The sequence below is a fragment of the Pan paniscus genome, chromosome 6, assembly GCF_029289425.2.
Source record: "Pan paniscus chromosome 6, NHGRI_mPanPan1-v2.0_pri, whole genome shotgun sequence".
NCBI classification, from domain to species: domain Eukaryota; kingdom Metazoa; phylum Chordata; class Mammalia; order Primates; family Hominidae; genus Pan; species Pan paniscus.
The window spans coordinates 37,466,102-37,489,562 of record NC_073255.2 but is presented as its reverse complement, the minus strand read 5'-3'; the positions used below and the strand labels follow the sequence as shown (position 1 = coordinate 37,489,562).

The 23,461-nt window shown below is 38.8% G+C and overlaps 1 protein-coding gene across 1 annotated transcript in view; it reads left to right on the top strand.

Annotated features, from left to right (window-relative positions):
- Positions 1–23,461, top strand: part of LOC103784145 (protein C-mannosyl-transferase DPY19L1) — a 104,400-nt gene that overhangs the window by 29,774 nt on the left and 51,165 nt on the right. Inside the window, exons 4-6 of the mRNA XM_063605678.1 lie at positions 6,579–6,716; positions 8,800–8,920; positions 9,355–9,448. Coding sequence (XP_063461748.1) covers positions 6,642–6,716; positions 8,800–8,920; positions 9,355–9,448 — 290 coding nt within the window. The 5' untranslated portion in view covers positions 6,579–6,641. The remainder of the gene's footprint in view (positions 1–6,578; positions 6,717–8,799; positions 8,921–9,354; positions 9,449–23,461) is intronic.

The window sequence follows — 23,461 nt, the reverse complement described above, 5'->3', positions numbered from 1 at the left end:
ATTTCCAGCAACTCTTTTTCCTGCCAGTGCTCACACTGTCCCCTTGCCTGTTAAGGTCTTACCTGTCTTCCTCCCACACCTCTGCCTCTCACCTGGTCAGATGTCCCCTCCTGCCAGCAGCCAGTCCTGAACATCCCCTCTGTGATCTGCTAATGCCACTCCACCTGTCACACAGTTTGATCATTTAAAAATGATCTGTTTTCCTTTGAAGTCTTTTATTGAAGTCTGAATTACTTAATAAAAGGGTTTGTATATTATTTATTCCTGTTTTCCACCCGACACAGTACCTGGAACATAGCAGATGCTCAGCAAACATTGCACCAAAGAATAAGGTGGAAAATAAATGGTTAAAATATACAAAAATTTTAAAGATAGGGTATTTGGGTCACTTTTACTGCTTTCTGTCCCTACAATATGGCTGAATCATCCCCCATATGGCTCAATATTTTATTAATTCTTTTTAAAGTACCCAACACTATATTGAATGCTCTGGGGATCAAAATAATAGTATATATATTAAGAGTGGGTTTGAATCCCTGCTCTACCATTTACTAGCTGGGCAATTTAACATTTTAAAATTTCATCATCTGTAAAGTGGAAATATTAAAGGTATCTTCTTCAAAAGTGACATTTGGAAGAAAAAAATAAAGTAGTACATGTAAAGCATATGAGATTCAGTAAGCACTCGGTTAGTGGTGAGTTGTTTTTGTGGTTATTGCTAAGACCCAGGAACTCATTGTTTGAAGATCAGCATAGAGCACTTACTGGTTGGGTGGGATTTCTGTTCTCTACTCAATGGTTTGTTTATTCTTTAGAGACTGTCTGTCCCCTCTAGAGTCTATTAGTAATATTTTGTTAGGCCAATTTAGGGGAGTTTTACTATCATGCTGTTTCTCTAATAATAGCTAATTTATATCTTTAATTTTTAAAAGCCATTATGCTGGAAACAGAACATTCATACAAACAATACATGAATGAATGTAGGTTATACTACAAAATAGCTGGTTACTATAATGTAGTGGTATTCCATGGCTTTAAGTTTAAAAATAACTTTGCATTTACTACAGTGGACTTACCCTCCAGGCATAAAATTTTAAAACCCAACAACTCCAGGCCTCCAGAGTCTTTACTTCCCACTAACTTCTCACCAGTGAAGGCAAAGCTAATGAAAAAGGATAGATGACTGCTTCTCAATTGGAAATGGATCCAAATACCATCAAGGGAATTGGTGTTTGGTGTACAGATTTTACCTACTGTCACAGCCTGGTTGGGTGGAGGATGGGGAAGGTGGTGGTATCTGTCTACTTTTAGAGTTTGTAAATGTTTCTCTGAATTCCTGTTTTTGTAGCAGATAATTTTGAGAAAATTTTGATTTTGAGAAAATTTTGCCTTGAAAAAGAGTCTGAAACCAAAAAGCTAAACAGAGGCAAAGGTTTGTGGCTTGGATCTTTAATATTAATAAGTTTATTGCTTTTTCCTACCTCCCACTCCTGCTACCTGAAGAAGGTGAGTAGGAGGGGAGGGATGGTGAAAGATGAGGGATGTGGAGGGAAAAGGACATAAGTGGGGGTTGGGTAGATGACAGATAGTGGCTGTCTGCCTGCCACCCATCTAGGTATGCCCCCAAGGGTGATCTCTGCTTTTGCCCACAGGGGACTCATTCACGCAGAAAGGAAGATGACAGACAATTGGCCAGAACATAGAGCACTGAAGTGAAACACAAAGGCCACTCTTGGGCCTCTGTTAGTTTCTTCTGGGATCTTTCTTCTTGATCTGCAGATGAGTGTTTTCTCCCTGTGTCTTCACATGATCTTTCCTCTGTGCCTGTTGTGTCCTAATCTCCTTTTCATATAAATTCACAATTGAGCACAAAACTCCTATTTAATACCATATGTTGGAATAAAAAGCCTTATAGCAATGCATAGTGATAGAAATTCTTTTCTTTAAAACTTAGTTTGAGTATTTTGCAGTAATGAAAAATGGTCCTGACATACAGAATGCCATCTAGCTTACAACTGCATGGGGCATGCAGAAGAAAGAGATGAACAATCCTTACCTGAAAAGAGACCACCCTCTCCTTTAATGGGAGTGGAAATTAAAGAATAATGCTCATAGTTTGCTGCAAACACTATTGCTCAATTTAATACTGTAATGGAATTCACGCATTTCTTTTTCTACAGTGTGTGTCCAATCATTGTTAACTATACCTTTATTATCTTTATAATGTTGAGGTAAAGAGCTTTCTGCTATTATGCGTTAATAACTCCATCCCTAATGCCATCATGGTTCTAGTGTCTAGGGAAGGAGTCTGTATTAGTCCGTTTTCACACTGCTATAAAGAATACCATTAGGCCAGGCGCAGTGGCTCACGCCTGTAATCCCAGCACTTTGGGAGGCCGAGGCGGGCGGATCACGAGGTCAGGAGATCGAGACCATCCTGGCTAACACAGTGAAACCCCATCTCTACTAAAAATAACAAAAAAATTAGCCAGGCATGGTGGCAGGCGCCTGTAGTCCCAGCTACTCGGGAGGCTGAGGCAGGAGAATGGCGTGAATCCAGGAGGCGGGGCTTGCAGTGAACTGAGATTGCGCCACTACACTCCAGCCTGGGCGACAGAGCGAGACTCTATCTCAAAAAAAAAAAAAAAAAATACCACCAGAGACTGGGTAATTTATAAAGAAAGGAGGTTTAATTGACTCACAGTTCTGCATGGCTGGGGAGACCTCAGGAAATTCACAATCATTGTGGAAGACAAAAGGGAAGCAAGGCACATCTTACATAGCAGCAGGTGAGACAGAGAGACAGAGAGAGAGAACGAACCAGGAAGTGCCACACTTTAAAACCATCAGCTCTCATGAGAACTCACTCACTATCATGAGAACCGCATGGGGGAAACCACCTCCATGATGCAATCACTTCCCATCAGGTTCCTCCCTTGACACCTGAGGATTACAATTCGAGATGAGATTTTGGTGGGGACACAGAGACAAACCATATTATTTCAAAGTTCCACAGGTCTCTAGAGCAGGTGCAAAATGCTGCCAGTCTCTTTGCTAAAGCATAGTAAGAGTGACCTTTACTCCAGTTCCCAATAGGTTACTCATCTCCATCTGAGACCATCTCAGCCTGGACTTCATTGTTTATATCACTATCAGCATTTTGGTCGAAACCATTCAACAAGTCTCTAGGAAGTTCCAAACTTTCATTCATCCTCTTGTATTCATGTGAGCCTTCCAAACTGTTCCACCCTCTGCCTGTTACCCAGTTCCAAAGTTGCTTCCACATTCTTATAGCAGTGCCCCACTACCTCGGTACCAATTCTCTGTATTAGTCTGTTTTCACACTGCTATGAAGAATACCACCAGAGACTGAGTATTTATAAAGAAAGGAGGTTTAATTGACTCATAGTTCTGCATGGCTGGGGAGGCCTCAGGAAACTTACAATCATGGTGGAAGGTGAAGGGGAAGCAAGGCACTTCTTACATGGGGCAGGCAACAGAGAGAGAGAGCACCAGAAAGTACAACACTTTAAAACCATCAGCTCTCGTGAGAACTCACTCACTATCATGAGAATAGCATGGGGGAAACCGCCCCCGTGATCCAATCACCTCCCACCAGGTTCTTCCCTTGACACCTGAGGATTACAATTCAAGATGAGATTTCAGTGGGGACACAAAGCCAAACCATATCGGAGTCTTCCTCTTAAAATTCATGGAAAGGTCATCTCTGTCTAATATCTCTCTGATGCTTCTTTTGGCAGTACCACTAAAGAAATTTCCATCCCAGAGAGTAGATGTGGAGGACATCAGATTCAAAGACAAAAAATTATTTGTCATTGGTTTCAACCATAAAACCATTTACTATGGTTTTAATATTGTGAATATCTGTTCTAATCCCAAGAAATCATCAGTCAAGTAGAGGAAAATAGAACAGTCTATTTCTAGAGTGTCTAAAGCATTCATTCTATCATTTTAGTAGATGATATATATGAACATCAACATCCAGTCATTTCCTGAATAATACAAGACATTATAATTTACCTTAGAGTGAAGCTGTTCTCACAGAATTTACATTGCGCAATTTTTCTTTTTCACATGAATAAATTAGGGGCTCAGGAAGTAGAAGGACAAATAAGGCAGAGAACAAGCAGGAAAAATAATTGAGGTAGGACCAGTAATCCATGGAGGATCCCCAAGTTCAGGTGAAAGTATAGAATATATCTGAATGTGAGAGTTGGGCCAAAGATAGACTCATTTTGGCCATGGACTCACTGATGTGTGATCAAAGAAAAATAAGTCTGAAGAGCATTGGAAACCCGGGCAATGGTCATGGAATAAATGGATAGTCAAATACTACTAAAAATAATAATAATAGCCATCATTTATGTGATTACTGAAAAGAGTTTAAGATTTTCTTGCAGTTTGGTTCTTCACAGGGCAACCCCCAGAATTGGGGCTGAGCCCAGGAGGCCATGTGGGTTCTTGGCTTTGGGCAGGAAGGAATTCAAGAATGCTCCAACAGAGTGAAGTGAAAAGAAGTTTACCTTAAGAAAGTAAAGGGATGAAAGGGTGGCTACTCCACAGGCAGAGCAGCTGTGAGGGCTGCTGGTTGATTGTTTTTAAGGTTATTTCTTCATCATATGCTAAATAAGAGGTGGATTATTCATGAGTTTTCTGGGAACAGGGAGGGGAATTCCTGGAACTGAGGGTGTCTCCTTCTTTCAAACCATATAGGGTAACTTCCAGAGGTTGCTATGGCATTTGTAAACTGTCATGCTGCTGGTGGGAGTTTCCTTTAGTGTGCTAATATATTATAATGAGCAATAAGGATGACCAGAGGTCACTTTAGTTGTCATCTTGGTTTTGGCGGGTTTTGGCCGGCTTCTTTACCACATCCTGTATTATCAGCAGGGTCTTTGTGACCTGTAACTTGTGAAACCAGTCCTGCCAGATTCCTGGGCTCCATTTTAACCTTAGGATATAGTCCACTAGGGATATACAGTAAAATTACAATATCTTAATGTTATTTGAAATCTTCTCCCTAGTTGATAAATAGTTCATTCCTTTCTTTCATTTTTATTTTGATATTTAGGGATTTTTAAATTTTTGATATGTTTCCAAAAGCAAACCTACAAAAGAAGGAAGGTATAGTGTCCTAGGGCTGTCATAAAGAAGTACAACAAGCTAGGTGGCTTAAAACAGCAGAAATGTATTCTCTCACAGTTCCAGAGACTTGCAGTGGGACGTTAAGGTGTTGATGGGCATCTTGTCTCTGAAGGCTGGAGGAGAGAGTCCTTCCTTGCCTCCTCTCAGCCTCTGGTGGCTGCTGGCCATCCTTGGAATTCCTTGGCATGCTGGTGCCTCACCCCAATCTCTGATCCATGTTCACACGGCCTTTTCCCCTGTGTGCCTGTAGCTTTGAGGCCAAATATTCCTCTTTATTTAGATTGACCAGTTGTGTTGGGTTTAGAGTCCACCTTAATCCAATATGACCTCATCTTGATCACGTCTGCAAGAATCCTCTTTCCAAATAAGATCACTCCACAGGGTCTGGTGGACATGAAATTTTAGGGGACACTATCCAAATCAGTTTACAAATAAACATAATTTTAAAAATAGTGATATCAGAGCTAATACATCAGAGTATCAAGACCATTTTTTTCTTTTTCAGTAAATTTCTGAGTAGGCATCTCACTTTTGTATTTGTGAGTCTTAAACCCGGTTTAAACTTTGGCAGCTACTGGTACTGGCTACCAGGGCAGCTCCAGGCAAAACTGAAGATGCAAATACAAGACGTAGATTTATCTTGTGTTTCTCTGTCTTCCCTCATACTGCCACTTAGACTCCACGTTAGGCTTCTAGTGTTTTCTTGTTTTTTTTGTCTCACGTAATTTTCCACCCTTGCTATCTTTCCAAAGCAGTGTGCCAAGCTAAAAAACTATCTTTTTTCTTCAAAATAGGACCACTCCCCACCCTCATCCCCAGTCCTGCAGGGTTCTTACCTTATGCTGACTTGATAGGAGGGAAAATAATCTGCAAAATTAGGTGGCACCCAAGTGAAATTCATATGTAATAATACATCAATGAGTAGCCTTCTCAACACATTTGCATTTTTGCATGTAAATCCGGAGGAAAAATGACTGATAGTGTCATTTTGGGGATTAAAATAAGCAGTTAGAGGAGCATTTTTGGCTTAAGATTTCTTGGTTAATGATAAATTTTAGTTCCATAAGAAACCACTCACTCTATTCATAAGATAGCATTTTCTAACAGTTATATTAGTGTGGGTAATAGGATTTTCTAAGTTGAAGTATGCTGAGTCATATTATTTTTAAATGCTGAAACTATTGTTGAGCTATTTTGCATTCAGTTATTTCAATTAAGACAAGTTTATGTGAAAATACGTAGTTTTGTCGCAACTTTAGGATTTATCAATGGTCAGAAACCTGTGAAATTCATTGTCTTAATAGCTATTAGTTGCTTAATTGCTTTGTTTTTCAAAAACAGTATATTTACTTCGAAGAGGCATCATAATTATGTACCTTTTGTTATTTTAACTGAGCATATCCTTATTTCAGGGACTATATTATTCCTATTTCAAGACTATTGTGGAAGCACCCTCATTTTTGAATGGAGTATGGATGATTATGAATGATAAACTGACTGAATACCCCCTTGTCATTAATACATTAAAAAGATTCAGTCTTTACCCTGAGGTAAGGTACTTTTTCCAATTGTGATTTTTCACTTCTGTAAAACTTTTTTGTATTAAATGCTGATTCTAAATCTAAGGTATAATTCAATATATTAAATTGTATTTAATTTTTTAAAAGAAAATATGTATCTTGGGGAGGAATATGTAAAAAAGATCATTACTGATTTTGAGGAGGGGGCTTTAATTCTGTGGGGAACTGTTGTTGTGACTGCATTGTTTAAAAAATACAAAAACTAGATTTGGTGTGCTTACAAGGATTATACTAAGGGAGCTCTGTTACTTTTATATGTCATTTGTTAAATGTTTTCTTCCTTATCCTCATTTAATTGAGTGCACTTTCTTGAGTGGGAGTGGAGGGAAGGTGAGCCCAATCCAGCAAGTGGAGATGACATTTGGCCTTTCCTTTATCCTCCTTGCAAAACTATAAATTTGTTGATGTGGAACTCTAGTTCAGTAGAATATATACTTTAATGATTTTGTCAGAAGACCTTCCGGATAGATATTCAACTATCCACCAGGAGTGTTTTCGAAACTATTTATTTACCTGCATCTTTGTTAATTGGATAGACAAAGAAATTGAAGTCACATGATGTATTTCATTTATTGATTATAGATATATTTCAGTGTTCTTTATATATGTATATATAACACACATACATATACATATAATGCATTTTTACTTTTAAAATTAATTACCAATTCATGCCTTTTATCTATATTTCTATTAAAATTTTATATACTGGATATTAATATAATGCTATATAATAAAACATTTTCCCCAGTTGTTTGCCCTTTAGCTTTGTGTATGATGTCTGTGTATTTTTTTATACAGAAATATATCTATGAATCTTTTTGTCTTTTATACATACATGTAAAAAACTTATTTTTATAATTATAACTTTTTTTAAATTTACATTTTTAATTTATCTGGAATTGGTTTTGATGCATAGTGTGGGGTAGGAATCTAACCTTGAATTTTTCTTTGAAAATAATATTCTGTGTAACCTAACACTGATGAGGTGTCCATCCTCTCTCCACTGATTTGAAGTAAGCTTTCTTCTTTATGTGCAAAATTGTTATACATACATGCTTTCATGTGTTTCTGGATTTTGTGCTCAGTATTTCTTAGGTTGAGGTCATGGGAAGTGGACTTTGAGATGGAGATTTGCATGCAGGAAGTAGTTGAGGGAGTGTCCTTAGGGTCAACACTTGAAGAGGGATGAATGAAGCAGAATAGGCAGGAGGAAGAGAACAGCTTTGATGCAGTCACTGTGAAGGCCTCATCCAGTCCCTGGGCAGCTCTGGATCTGGGATGGCCTTGCAGAGTTGTCCTACCTTGACATAAGGGCCCCTGGTATCTTTCCCTATTGACTAGTCCGTCACTGGATGCAGATTGCCCTTGGGTAGGGGGTGTCACTTTGAGTGAATTTAGTTTCTTCCCAGGGAGGGACACAGCTTCGAGCTCTCAGGCACCAGTCTTCCAACTAGCTGGAGGGATGAGTGCCTCAGCCTGAAAGAGGGCATCTGGGGTGGCTTATCACCACCTGTACTATGGCTACATTGATCTGTCTAGCCATTCTTGTGCCAGTATCGCACTATTTTAATTATTAAAGGTGATAAGACTTAATATCTGTTAAAACATTCCCTTTAGTTTTCTTGTTAGTTTTCTAGATACATTTTAGGCACTTGGAATTTTGATTAGAATTATTTTATGTTTATGAATTAATTTGAGGGAGAATTCAAATCTTAAATAATTCGGTCTATTCCAGTAGACCCAGTATCTTTTACTTGAGCAAATCCTCTTTTGTGTCTCTTAGTAGAGTTGTATAGTTTTTGAAAAACATAAACTTAGCACTTTTTTTTGGCCCATATTTTGTCCTTACCCATGGATGAACAATTGAAAACTGACCAGTGAAGAATCTGCCTAGGAGATTCTGAGCCTCGTTTTACTAGATTTAAAGGGAGCCAAGTGGACGGTATAGAAAGGGAAAATATGGCAATTGTCACAATATCTCTAAAGTATTCTAGTAATGAAAATTGTTTAGTATATTTTCTTAAGATGCCACTATATTTTTTAAAAATAGGTAATTTTGGCCAGCTGGTACCAGATTTATACCAAAATAATGGACTTGATTGCTATTCAAACCAAGATATGTTGGACGGTTACCAGAGGAGAAGGACTCAGTCCTACTGAAAGCTGTGAAGGTAAGTTTCGTTCTGTAATATTGTCCAGTTATCTGTTGTCACGTAATAAACTTATCCAGCATAATAAACTTAACACTGTAAACTTAGTGGTGTAAGCAACACCCATTTTATTATGCATATGGATTCTGCAAGTCCAGAATTTTTGCAGTTGAGTCACAAGCCCACTGAAACTCAAAAATGGGGGCTGTAGACCCCATACCTCCAGAGGAGACGTATCCGTGAATTTGCAGCCCTGTTTTAAAACCATCATTGCTAATTACCCTGATCTCATCTGTGTTCTGCAATAGTGTTGGGTTTTCATGTGGGAACCAAGGCAACTATTTAATGTATCTGGCAACCGTTTTCAAAATGAACACAATTTAATATAAATTGCTAGACACATAAGGTAATTTGGGTTAATGTGATTAGAACATATGTTTTGTTTATTTTTAAAGGATTGGGAGATCTTGCTTGCTTTTATGTTGCTGTAATTTTTATTTTAAATAGACTAATGATGGCATTATTCTTCATATATGGCACATATTTAAGGTAAGAATATTTTAGTATGTGTTTATAAGATATACTAAAATAAAATAGTTGATTAGTTAATAGTTAATCATTGATTAATTTATAGTTCAGTTTTATGAAAATATCCTAAAATATCTTATTATCATAAAATCATTCATTATTTGCATGATTTCACCACTGCCATGGCCCATCACACTTAAGATAGTTTTAGAGATGTAAATAGAATTGGGAATACTTGATAAATTTAATTACTATTTTTTTTGAGACAGGGTCTCACTCTGTCACCCAGGCTGGAGTGCAGTAGTGTGATCTCTGCTCACTGCAACCTCCACCTCTTGGGTTCAAGCGATCCTCCCATTTCAGCCTCCTGAGTAGCTGGGACTATAGGTGCATGCCACCAAACTCAGCTAATTTTTTGTATTTTTTGTAGAGACAGGGTTTTGCTATGTTGCCCAGACTAGTCTCAATTTCCTGGGCTTGAGTGATCTGCCCATCTCAGCCTCCCAAAGTGCTGGGATTACAGGCATGAGCCACAGTGCCTGGCATAAATTTTAAATATTCATAGGCATTTGAACATAAGCAATATATATTCCATATATTGTTATGGAATATCTAATATATTGTTATGGAACAATATAATCCATTTGTTGTATGTACGTGTGTATGTGTGTGTGCTGAGATGTGTGAAGTCTTACTTCTTACTGTAGTTTTGGTGTAAAAAAAGTCTGTAGACTACTGCTTAAGGTAGCATGAGGGAGCAGCTTTTACCTTAGAGCATTTGGGTCTTTCCAGATGGCTGTCTCTGGTTCTTCTTCCAATGTCAATGGCTGTAGATTGTTTCAGCTCCATCCAGTATATATTGTTTACATAAAATATAAGGGAAAAGACCACTCATTATCAAATGATATTAATAGCTCTTTACTAATGTTAAAATAGAAGTATCTTCTATGTAATATTTAGAAGTGTCTGCTATGCAATATTTAATATCTGACCTGATTTACTTTACAGTTGAGCAGCATTCCTAAAACTAAAAGACTAATTTTTTCAGGCTTTTTATGTTTACTTTTCTTCTTTCTTATTTGTTTTGCCAATTTATTATATTGTATGTATGTTTGAAGTATTTTGCCTTGAGATTATCTTTAGAATTTTCTTCCTTGCTGCTTATTGATTCTTTGTAGTACAGAATTATGAGAATTGTATATGATTTTCAATTCGGGATAATGAGTTTGAATTTGCTATTATCCCATTATCTCCTTTCCTTTGGAAGTGTGGCATTTTCAGTTTAGTACCTCAAAGATGTGTTGTTTCTAGCCCACCATTTGAGTATCTAGCAGTTACTTGATAAGCATTTATCAAATGAGGAAGCTGTTAGAAGATTGATGTAAAATATATTTGTATATAGATTTAAGACACTTTGAAGTTAATGTTTCTGACTTAGGTCTAAGAAAATTCTTTTGTGTAATTGGGCAGACTAAAATAAAAATGCATGATTAAAAGATGATGTGAAAGATTTTGTTTTTGAAACAAGATGCAGGGAAATAAGTTAAACCAAAAGAATATGGTAATGAGAAAAGGAGGCTGACTTGAGGGAAAGTGGGCCTGTGTGCTTGCATCGTAATGAGCCAGAGGGAGAGAAACTTGGTGGTGTCTATTCATTTTGCTGAGTACTGCCCATCTGTCTATGGGTAGCTTTATTACATTTGGGAGATTAGATTTTAAATAAGAGAAGTTAAAATATGAAACATGGCATTATTGCTAAGCTGCTAATCTGCACTTATGCTACCTTTTTTAAAAAAAATATGGGGTCTTGCTATATTGTTGCCCAGACTGGAGTCCAGTGACTATTCACAGATGTGGTCACAGTGCACTATAGCCTCAAACCACTGGCTTCAAGCAGTCCTCCTGCCTCAGCCTCCCAAGTAGCTGGAACTACAAGTGTGTGCCACCATGCCTGGCTACTTTTTTAATTGAAAGAAGAATTTGTAAACATCTGTTAAAGAAAGCATTCATATTTTCTTGTAATGCTTGTTGTAACTGTTTTTTCAACAGAAGGCAAAACATCTACTGAGGAGAATAGAAGGTTCTGGTTTCGATTGAGGGGTTTTTGGTGGTTTTGGCCCTGACCTGATGTTTCTCAGTGTTTAACCCCTGTGGTGCCTGGTAGGCAGTTTTTTGTATTCAGTTGTTCAGTCAACACAAACAATTCATACCAAGTAGTTTCTTAAGACTGTTTGGGCTCTGAGAGCATGGGAGTGCGGCAGGGTGTGTGTGAATGGAAGATAGAAAGGAAGGAAAAATAAAGTGCTTAGAACTCCAGAGGCAGGAGAAATTTGTTCTGCATGGAGGGGCTACTTTAGTGTGACCTTGTAGAATCAGAGGTATTTGGGTAGGTGGAAATAAACCATGAGGATAAAAGCATACCAGGGAGAGGCAAAGGCCAAAATCTAGTATGTGGAAAGCAGGTAGTAAGCAGATCAGTAAGCATGTTCTTCAGGGAGTGTTGTGGGGGATTCAGATTGGAACAGTGGTTGTGCTGGATGATGAAAGGCCTTGGTAACTGACTGAGTTGAAACCTATTCCAAAGCAAGTGAAATAAATACAAAAATTGACCAGTATAAGAACAGGATTCAAGCTGAAGTATGATCTCATGGAACACTTGACTTTCCCCAGTCCTCAAAGTCAAGCAGTGACTACTCTTCAGCACAGTGTTTGTCAAATTGCAGGGCATCACTTATTTGAGAGTTTTAAAATTGATTCAGTGGGTTGAGCCCATTTCATTTTAGATGAGAAAAAAAATACTACAAAGTAAATAATATCATCTACCACACTAGTAAGGATAGATACTACTTAGAGAAACTTCCATTTGCTGTGTGTGTGTATATATATATACCCACACACACACACACACACGTATGTGTGCTGAGTTGTGTAAAGCCTTCTTACTGTGGTTTTGGTGTAAAAAAGTCTGTAGACTACTGCTTAAGGTGGCATGAGGGCAGCTTTTACCTTAGAGCATTTGGGTCTTTCCAGATGGCTGTCTCTGGTTCTTCCAATGTCAGTGGCTATAGCTTGTTTCACTCTGCCCATTTGACTGCTTTGTGCTTTAGCTGGCCCCTTCTGTGTTACCCAACTCTTGGACCCCATGGTGGTCTGCACTAGCAGCACATGTTTTCATTTTTCCAGCTTTCCTTTTGCTGTTTGTGGGCTTTTTCTTAACCTGGAACCGTCTCTTTAGCTCCATTCAAAGGCATCCTAAACTGAAGGTTCTTCACACAATTGATCCTGATGTGTATTATTTTGAATACAGTCTCTTATCACTTCTTTTCTATCAGTGTTTTTCATTGCATTTTTGTATGTTTTTTGACCTGAAGTACATTTAGAGGTTTCAAATTACTAGTTAGTTCTTAATGTTTTCTTCCTTGATGGTTAGTCACCCTTGTAATTTTATGAGAGGGATAAAGCTGCAGACTTCTTAAAATATGGGTTAAAAATAAAGAGGAGGATATCTAAAGTTGTTTTTAGGATTAAAAAAATAAATTGTATTATGTACTGAGAAATAAAAGTTGAGATTTGTCTAGCAGATTAGAAATTTGCGGGCAGATTAACTGTGACATCTTAAATTCAGAAGTATATTTGTTTTGAAATAATATACATATAAGTTTTTAGAAGCCAGGTAAGCCAGTCCATTTCACCAGAAATAGAAGAAGGGAAAATAGAAAACAGCCAAATGATGAATGGAGCCGGGCTGCCAAGCTCTAACTTGAGAAGATGAAGTGAGATCTGTTTTGCAAACACAGCCTACTCATGGTATAATTCTTTTTCTGGAATTCTCAGTATTTTAGTATTTTTTTTTAAATACTCATTGTTAATTATTTTTTGAAGCTGTATTGATTTATACTTACCGTTATTTATTTCATAAGATACCCTGATATTTCTTAGCCACAGACTAACAGTTTCTGAAGGCCAGTTTCTTAAGACCCAATGTGTAGAAATCTCTGTTCTGCAAGTAAGAAGGAGCATTGGTTGTTGGGCAGTTCGAACTTTCCCCATAGTTTCTTCTGGAGGAATTTCATATATGCTTAAGGTTCTCTTATTGATAAATATAAAAAACTTTTGGTGTTGGACTCTAAGGCAGATACCAAGCAGGTGATTCTAAAGCTTTTCTTTGTACTTTAGTGTGATTTTGGTATTATTTTGGAATTCGGGGTTAGCTAGGTTATGGTGCATTGTTGAGGAAGAATAGATTGGATAGTGTATTAAGCTGTTAAATAATGTATCTGTTTAACAGTTCTCTGGAAAAATACATATGTATATAAAGTTTATATGTTATAAATTTGTGTATTATAAATTTTACTGCTATGTAAGGATGAGTACAAACAATAACAGGGTTTCTGAGCAGGAGTTTTTTTCTTTCCCTTTTGAAAAAGGTGCCAGAAATACTGACTAGCTGAAATAAAAGAGGGAGTACAATACTGGGATACAGAGGCCTGGTGGGATCAGAGAAACATCGAAAAAAGTGCCTTTGTTTAAGGCTCATTCCTTTGTAGGTGTTAGATTTATCCCTACTGGCTGCCAGTTCTTCTTTGCCCGTCGCTGTCCTTCAGGCTTGCTTTCCTGGTTCCTTCCCATCTGCCTCAGAATGTGTTCATCCCTTACCTCCCCTCTCACATGACAAAATTAAGACAAAACTTTTTTTTTTTTTTTTTTGGATACGAAGTCTCGCTCTGTTGCCCAGGCTGGAGTGCAATGGTGCGATCATGGCTTACTGCATTTTCCGCTTCCCGGGTTCAAGCAATTCTCTTGTCTCAGCCTCCTGAGTATCTGGGATTACAGGCGCGCACCACCACACCCAGCTAATTTTTGTATTTTTTTTTTTTTTTTTTAGTAGAGGCAGGGTTTTACCATTTTGGTCAGGCTGGTCTCAAACTCTTGACCTTAGGTGATCCACCCACCTCGGCCTCGCAAAATGTTGGGATTACAGGCGTGAGCCACTGCGCCTGGCCAACAAAACTTTTTAATTGGACTTCCCTTGGGTCCCTTTGCTATTCCCATCTAGTCTCCCACCCCTTCCTCCTCTCCCCAGCAGCGAGGCCCTGGTCCCATTCACCTCTCCCACTGCTCTGCTTGTGCAGCTGCTTACTTAGCAGCCCTGTCTTTGATTGCTTGATTTGTTTTGAATCTTAGGATGGTGAAATGATGCATGAAACCACACAGGGTTTTCACAGACCAGGGCTGTGACTGGCCAGAGAGGACTCTGGTGCTGTCTTTTTGAGCTTCATTTTCTTTGTAGCGTTCTCCCCTGATTACTGCTGCCTCTGTCTTCAGAGTTCCTACTACTCTCCTTAAAACTGGAGCTGAAGGATAGACAAAAATTCCTTTGCCTAAGGTAAGAGAAATACGGTAGAATTATAAAAGTACTTAAGTTGATTTTTAGATCTTATGTTAGAATCTTTGAGTTCTTTCCCATTCAGTATCCTATCCGAGGTTGCCCCCAAAATACCCCATTAGCTTTTTAGACTCTTCGGCCTTTGATTCCATCTAGATCAAGTGCCGTCAGAGGAGGTCTTCTGGAGAAAACAGTGGGCAGTGAGTGTGGCTGATGAGTCATCCTGGGGCAGACAGAACAATGCCCCTGCGGAGTGTCTCATTATTGACTGACAGCTGCCCAGTCACTGCTGCCTACTTGGACTTTGGTTTATTGTACCCCATGCAATACTTTTACTGGAACTTTACTTTTAAATTATCCCTTCAGTTTATGTTGAGGCTCTTGTCAGAAACAGCTGTGTGAAATTCCTTACTTTATTTTATGCATTGTTATCATATGAGTGTATTATCTGTGACCCAGTAAATAAAAAACTAGTAAAAAAAATACTTTTTTATGTGTAAAATGTTAGGACTATGGAATTGTGTAAAATCTTTATATACATTTTTAAAGATTAGTAAAATGAATACTTACATACCCATGACACAGATTAAAAAAATAAATAAATTATCAGAGCTTTCATACCCTTAAAATTCCTTCTTAATGCATTCTCTTTCCTTCCCTCAACCCTCAGAGGAAATGGCATCCTAACTTTTGGACCAATGTTTTCCTTGTTTTTCTTTATGATTATGCCACTCGTGTATATATTAAATATGGTGTGTTTAGTTTTGAAAAACTGAGTATCAGGCACAAACCTAGCTGCTTAAGGGGAGGACACTATTGCCCTTGTTAGATGAAAGTTCCCAGAAGAAGAGAATTTCTGAGTCATGGTCTTTAGGTTACCTGAGGGAACTTTCTGAGGCTGTCAGGAGCTCAGCTGAGCTAGGGGAGGGAGCTGAGCTGCCAGGTATTGGAGTGGCTGGTTAAAGCGACAAGGCAAAAGTGAGAGTTAAGCCTTTAATCATTTACTGTAATGGTATAAGTGAGATGTGACGATCAGGATGTCTCACCCCCATCAAAAGGGAACAAAAGGCTCCTGCAGTTTATGGTTCTTGAGGTGGTGGGGCAAAGGAGAAGGGCCAGGAGCCAAAGAGTGCAGAGTCTGAGTCAGAGTGGGGAGCAGCCTCTTCAAGGAGCCCCTCTCTGCCAGCAGAGAATGGGACCAGGAAATAAAGGTGCCTGGGCTAGGAAGGCAAATATAAGAAGAGCTTTATCACCCAGAAATGGCTGAGTCGTTGACTGCAACTCCCCTGAGAGACTACAGTACACTGGCTCTGCACCAAGCCTGGTGTGTGAAGGTCTTCTTTTCCCTGTGAGGCCTGCCAGGCAAGGCCTTGCATATGGCCAGGCCTGAGAAATCCCATGTAGATTTTCAACCAGCAGCCTGATTCCTAAGGACATCAGTAGGCAAGGTCATGAGCTAGTCCTGGGATAAATGTGGGACTCAGTCGGTAGGGACATCTGGCAGAAATATAGTAGCCAGGTACTGAATATCCAGCAGAAATATCATGAGGGGAAGAGCTGTTCCCTCTTTCTAAATTTACCACTGTTTACCCTGGCTCTCTGGAGCATATCAAAGCAGAACAACTTCTGTGAGTGACGTAAGTGTCTTTAACTGATGCCAGCGGTAAAGCATGTGGAGCCAAGATAAAATACAGACAAGAATCTGGTCCAGGCTCATCCAGGCTCACACAAATAAAATGGGGAGATTTTGGGCATGAGTCAGTAAGTACTTGGTTCTGGACTGGCTACCTTCCATGGTTTGTGTACATCTGTCCTCTTGGCATCCCATTGGGATTTCCTTGACTGCTCTCCCCTGTTGGATCTCTTGTGCCCTTATCCTGTTTGTTCTTCTTTCTTGGTTTATTTTCTCACTTTGGTAGACCTCATCTTCTAGTAAGTAGGTCTTGAGAGTAGATAGCTGGGAGGTAAACATTTATGAAACTTTGCATATTTGAAAATGTCTTTATTTGCTTTCGTATTTGGTTCACTGTTTGGCCAAGTATTGAACTCTAGATTTGAAAACATTGTCGTTTGCTTCAGATGGTGCTATTCAGATGTTCCGAAGTTATTTGGATTTCTAAACCTTTGTATGTGACCTTTGCTTCCCCTTCCTCTCTCTGGAAGATTGTAGAATATCTTTGTCTCTATGGTTCTGAAATTTCAGAGCAATACCATCTCAGTGTAGATCTGCTTTTATGTGTTCTCTTAGACACTTGATGGGTTGTTTCAATCTTGTAACTCATGCCTTTGATTTCTGGGAATTTTCTTGAATTATTTCTATACTTATTTCATTCCCTTTGTTTTCTGATTCAGAACTTTTATTGTTTGGATGTTCATAGTTCCCAGTCCTCTAATTTTATTTTATTTTCTTTTTTTCCTCCCATTTTTAAGCTCTTTGGCTTTGTTTTACATTCTAGAACATTTTATCAGCCTTATTTTTTCCAACTGTTCTAATGAGTTTTTATTTTTCATTATCATGCTTTTAATTTCCAAGTAGTTTTGTTTGTTCTATAAACATTCCTTTCTAAAAAATAGTATTTTATTTTTGTTTCATGGATTCAACACATTTTCTCTCTAAGGGTATTAATGATGTTTTTACCCTCCCAGAATAATCTTGGCATCTTCTAGCTTGTGTTTTTTGTTTGTTTGTTTGTTTGTTTTGAGCCGGAGTCTTGCTCTGTTACCAGGCTGGAGTGCAATCGCATGATCTCGGCTCACTGCAACCTTCACCCCCTGGGTTCAAGCAATTTTCTCTTGCCTCAGCCTCCCAAGTAGCTGGGACTACAGGCACGTGCCACCACACCCAGCCAATTTTTGTATTTTTTAGTTGAGATGGGGTTTCACCATGTTGGCCAGGATTGTCTCAGTCTCTTGACCTGTTGATCCACTCGCCTCAGCCTCCCAAAGTGCTGGGATTACAGGTCTGAGCCACCGTGCCCAGCCTAGCTTGTTTTTTCAAACATCTTTTGGTCTCTACCTTCCATGTTAGGTGCTTTCCTTAGATGTCTGGCAAACTTAGGCTGTCATGATTAAGGCTAGAAGACCGAAAAAAGCTGTATAGAAGCTCTAAATTGTGGGTGGAATCTATTAAGGTTTAGTTTTTATATAGTTTGAATAAATGATGTGAGCAGAACTTAGAGTGACTGCCAGTTCTTTGGTTTGCCTTTAGATGTAAAAGAAAATATAAAGTAACAGAGGTCTTTTAGGGTTGTAAAAGGGAGGTGCAGTGTTTTATTAGGTTAACTAAAATTGAAGATTATAGACAATTTTTAAAGAAGTGCTTGAGTAGAGGGGAGAACACCTAAATGAGTTTAAGAGACTCTGTCTTCTATGTGAGAATGGAATAAGGTAGTGTTTGCAAAGGACCCAGAAGAATGCTTGCCTTCCAAAATATTTTTTGATTGAATAAATTCATAATTAATAAAATATTGAAAGAAAAACTTAGCTTATGGTTGCCATATATGAAAGGTACAATAAAAATATATTATCTGTCACATAAGCTTTACTAGCATTTACCAATTTAGGAAGTATTTTTCCAGTGGACTCATTCTGAAGCTTTCCCTCTGCAGATTCCAATCTTCCTTGAAGACTGTTGTTGATTGGAGAAATTCAGTACATGTATAACGCTTATGTGTGAGACTGTAGTCTAAGCTCTTTACAATCAGAAACTCATTCAATCCATATGGTTACCAGATGAGATAGGTAAACCACTTTATAGATGAGGAAACTGAGATACAAGGATATTAAATAGCTTTGCCAAGGTCATAGGGCTAGTCATTGGCAGAGTAGGGATTTGAGTACTGACAATGGCTCCAAAGTGTGTGCTCTACTGTCTTTTTTTTTTTTTTTTGAGATGGAGTCTTGCTCTGTCGCCCAGGCTGGAGTGCAGTGGTATGATCTAGGCTCACTGCAAGCTCCGCCTCCTGGGTTTACTTATGCCATTCTCCTGCCTCAGCCTCCCGAGTAGCTGGGACTACAGGTGCCCGCCACCAATCCCGGCTAATTTTTTGTATTTTTAGTAGAGACGGGGTTTCACCATGTTAGCCAGGATGGTCTTGATCTCCTGACCTCGTGATCTACCTGCCTTGGCCTCCCAGAGTGCTGGGATTACAGGCGTGAGCCACAACGCCTGGCCTACTGTCTTTGAGAATACATTTAAAGTGTTCTTTCCACAGCAATTAAATTGTCTGCAGCTTTAGTTAATTTTTGTTTAAAGATCCTGCATAATTAAGAAAAAAGTGTTTATTCCATTTCCAAAGTGAGTAGTATTTATATTTCATAAAAAGTTTTACTTAAAATGTTTTAAAGATACATGACACTAAGAAGGATCTAGACTTTCCATTCTCTTTTCTGTTCTCATGTTCCAGAATATTACTGTTCTGTAATAATTCATTTCTGAAGGATTCTGAGGTCCCAGGATTTTGCTGTTCTTCAGCTGATATTTCTGTATGCATTGTTTTGGTTTGATAGGTGGAAGTTTACTCTTTCTAATATTGTCATTTTTCAGGATCCTATTTTGCTCCATTTTTAGCTGTCATACATGTAATTTTATAATTATTCTAATAGTTTCCTCAGTTAATTTTACTTAGACTCATTTATTGAACTAACGACACATTGGAGGGAAAGGTAACATACAGCGTGTTGGGGGGCGGATTCTTAAATGTCTGCTTTTGGATTACACATTTCCCCGACTCCTCATTCTCCAGGTAAGATGACTGTAACTCCATACCTTCGCATGGTCTGGTAGTTTGTAGTTGGTAATTTCAGTATGGAAAATTTCTCTTTTTTTTTGGAAGGTTTTTCTTTAATGTTTTCAAGCCAAGGTTAAAATATACTGTATTATTTCTTTTGGTGGTGAATACGAACATGTATTTTAATGTTATCTGGAACATTTTTATGATTTCTTCCTTATAAGTATTTTTTGACAAATATTAAGAGGTCTCCAAATAAGTAATTGAACAAATTTCTTTCTATTAATGTGCTCTACAATGGGTATATTACTTATTAGTATGTTTTTAAACTGAATTTTCACTGCTTTGTATATACATGCATATCTTTTGGCATTATTCAACTTTTTATCATCAAGTACGTCAGTGGTCCCTTGCCCCATCTGTCTTCCCCACCCCATCTATCCCTTTGTCTAGGGAAAGCCACTTTCAGATCTTTGAAATCTCAGCAATTCTGATACGTAAAACAATAGTCCACAGTTACATTATTATGACTGTAAAAATATTGCTTACTGCTGAATTAAGTAGTATAAATAATTGTTTATTTGGTAACTTAAAATTTTTCCTGTGGTTAATTATTGCTAATATTTTGTTTTCCTTGGTGTTCTGTATGCTGATTAATTGCTCTCCAGATCTACAACTGAACTGTAAACGCTTATTTTATACTTTGTCAAATGTATAAAATCCATTATTTCAATTCTCCCACTCCTATCCCCTGGGGCCTCCCTCCTGGAGCCTCTGTCTCTGGTTCCATCCTAGACCCGTCCTTCCCTGGGCTTCCGTATAGCGATTCCCTTGGAGTTTTGTTTACCACCATCCTGAGAATTCCCCTTTCCTCTCTTGCATTGGATTCATTGTGTTTTGGACCCCAGGTTGGTCTCTTTCTGGTCTGTTTCATCCTTTTGAGGATCATATCCTCAGGTAATTTCCAAGAGAGTCACAGAGATAGTTTTAAAATACATTTGTCTGGCATGTTTGAACATTTCCTTTTTTATTTTTATATTCAATTACTGGTTTGCCTGGTTGTTGATTTTTATTTTTCCTCAGACTTTTAAAGGCTTTGTTCGACTGTCTTCTAAGATGGAGTGTAGCTTTTCAAAAGTCTGGTGCTGTTCTACCATTAGTTCCTTTTGTGTGTGGCTAGTTGTTTTCCTCTGGCAGCTTTTGGGTTCATCTTTCTCTCTTTAGTCCCCAAAAAGGTCATGATGTGGTAGATATTTCATCCTTCTCATCGCATACTTTGTGCGCTCTATCTGGGCACTTACTTTCTTCACTTTGGAGGAAAACTTTTTTTAGTATTATTTCCCTAATGACTTTCTCTTCTCCATTTCTTTTTTCCTGTTTTCTTGAAAGTTAGTGATTGGATATTGGACTTCTTGAAGTCGAATTTTCTCAGGGTTTTTCTCCCTTATTTTATTTTTACATTTTATTGTCATTTCTGTTAGATTTCCAACTTAAAGAATCTTGAGTTTGAAAATTTCTCTGCCTGTTGCATTGTCTTTGTTACCTCTAGGTCCCCCTTCAATTTGTATTAGTTTCTATTTTTCACATTGGAAGCTTCCATTCCCAACAGCCTGCTGATTCCTAGCTTGACATTTGTATCTAAGAATTAGGAGCTGGTTGGAAGATTGCAAAGTGGATGGGTCTTAACTGACTAGTTGCTTTTATTACAGCATGATGAGGGTGTAAACTGCTTTGTTTAGGGAGACTCAGGCTCCTTTCATCTTGTTGCTTTTTAATTTACCAGCCTCAGCTGCTTCTGCCTGTGGCCAGAGTCCAGGAGACATATCTGATTCTTCACGTCAGTGCAGAAGTGACACCCAGTGCCATTGACTACTCCTCCCCCTCACCCCTGGTCATATGCAGACACTTATGCATGAGGGCTGAGCGCACACTCACTGAGGCAGGGTCAGTGTTCCCTTTTCCTCACTTCCACCCCCTCTCTGGCAATGAGGTCACTTTTTGAACAGAACTTTTAAATGATCTTTTTCATGAACTTCTCTATATTTAATGTGGGCTGCCCAGAGTCCCTGTGGCCCCTCTGTTGATCTGTTCCTGATCTTCTCCCCTACTTTTGAATATTTGCCCTTGTCTCTACCCAGTTCTCCATTGTTTCTGAGCTTTTGTGAGAAAAGCCTGGATGTCCTTTTGTAGACATAAGTAGTCAGCAGAAAATCCCTTTTCTTCCACATAAGGAACTGGCTAGTCAGAGGACAATACTTCATCTTCCGATTTTCTGTTCTCTGTTATCTTCTTTGGTCATTGGAGATTCAGAGTGGTTTCTTTGATACCTGAGAGATTTTTTTTAAGCTCCTTTATTTCTAGATATGTTCCAGAAGCCCTGAGGGCCTGGATGATTAGTCTGTATGTCAAAGCCCTTTTTAATTTTGCTTGATGTCCCCCTTTACATCTGGAGTGAATAGTCATGATTAACACAGTTAATCTTCCTACCTTCTCTTCCCATGATCCAACCAAGTTGCCTATGAGGTATTCTTAGGCTCTGTAGCAGAATGGAATAGTGTTTTGTATTAATTTTCCACTCTTCCACTGCCCTCCACCTGTTTTAAGGAAAAGTTGAATTTCTTAAATTTTATGCCAGTTTTGCTTCCATTGTTTTACATGATATTTTCTTATTATTTATTTTCAAAAAATCAAGCATTTACTGCTTATACAGCCTGGATTTTTGGCTAAAAACACGTCTTAAATAGGCTGTGAATTCTACCATCTCAAACTTTTCCAGCTACATTTTTTTTTAAATGTACTATTAACTTGGCCTGCTAACACATCTTTAATCAAATCCATTTGGTCTAACAGTTGTATATGAATATTTAAAAGATAAGTAATTTTATTTAGTATGCATAAATTGATGAAAGTTATTGGTTGGCAATATTGGCATCTTTTCTCCAAAACCTTCCCCTTTTTATGCCTTCACTCTCTCAGCAAATGACACTTCTGTCTACTCTAATGCCCAGTCTGACCTCTAAAAGATAGCCATGACTTTCCTCTTTCCTCTGTAATCCAAGGAGTCACAAAATCCTATTATTACTGTCCTACTTCAGAGTATCTCTGGCGTCCTTCCACTTCTCTGCCAGCCCATCCCCCTGGGATGACTCTGCATCAGTTCTTGTGGCTCTGCTCCCCACCAGTCTTGCTCCCAGGCTGCTCTTCACACTGTTGTCAGTGTGGTCTTATCATTTGAGGAACTGTGATGAGGGCAGTGCAGCTGGAGAGCAGAGTATGGGTAGTACGAAGAATAGTGAAAGGAGTTGAGGTGTATGCAGGGGCCAGATCCTGTGAGGCATTTCAGATATGTTTTGGTGTTTGGATTTGACCTTTTGGGCAGTGGGATGCCATTGAAGGGCTGTGTGGATGGAGTGGGATTAGGTCCATTCATTGTTAAAGACAACACACTCTGCAGCATAGAGGGAGCAGGCTTTGGGTAGGGGGTGTCGGAGGCTGTAGCAGCCCAGGGGAAGAGGATGGGAGCCTGAGCTGGTATGATGGTGGTGGGATGGAGGGAAGTGGACAGACTCTGGGATACTAGGAGGGAGGCTCCAGGGGAAGCATTTGTTCAGAGGAGAGTGATATTTCCAGGCAGGAGAAGGAGGAAGCATCTGGGAAGAGGCTGCGGGTGTTGGATAGGTAGTTGTTCACCATGGAATGAAGGGCCTGGAGCACACAGTGGAGAGGTCTGCATAGGAGTTGAGGCGTGTGGTGGTTGGGTCAGAGCGGAGGCTCACCTGAACACATGGCCCTGCCTGGTGTGACATGAGGTGTGGTGTATTTGGCTACAAGCTTTCAAAAAAGGAATGCCAGCAGTCTTTTGATTGAACAGTTCTGTTTTCAGGTACCCTTTCACTCTCTTTCATGGACAAGGCTTGG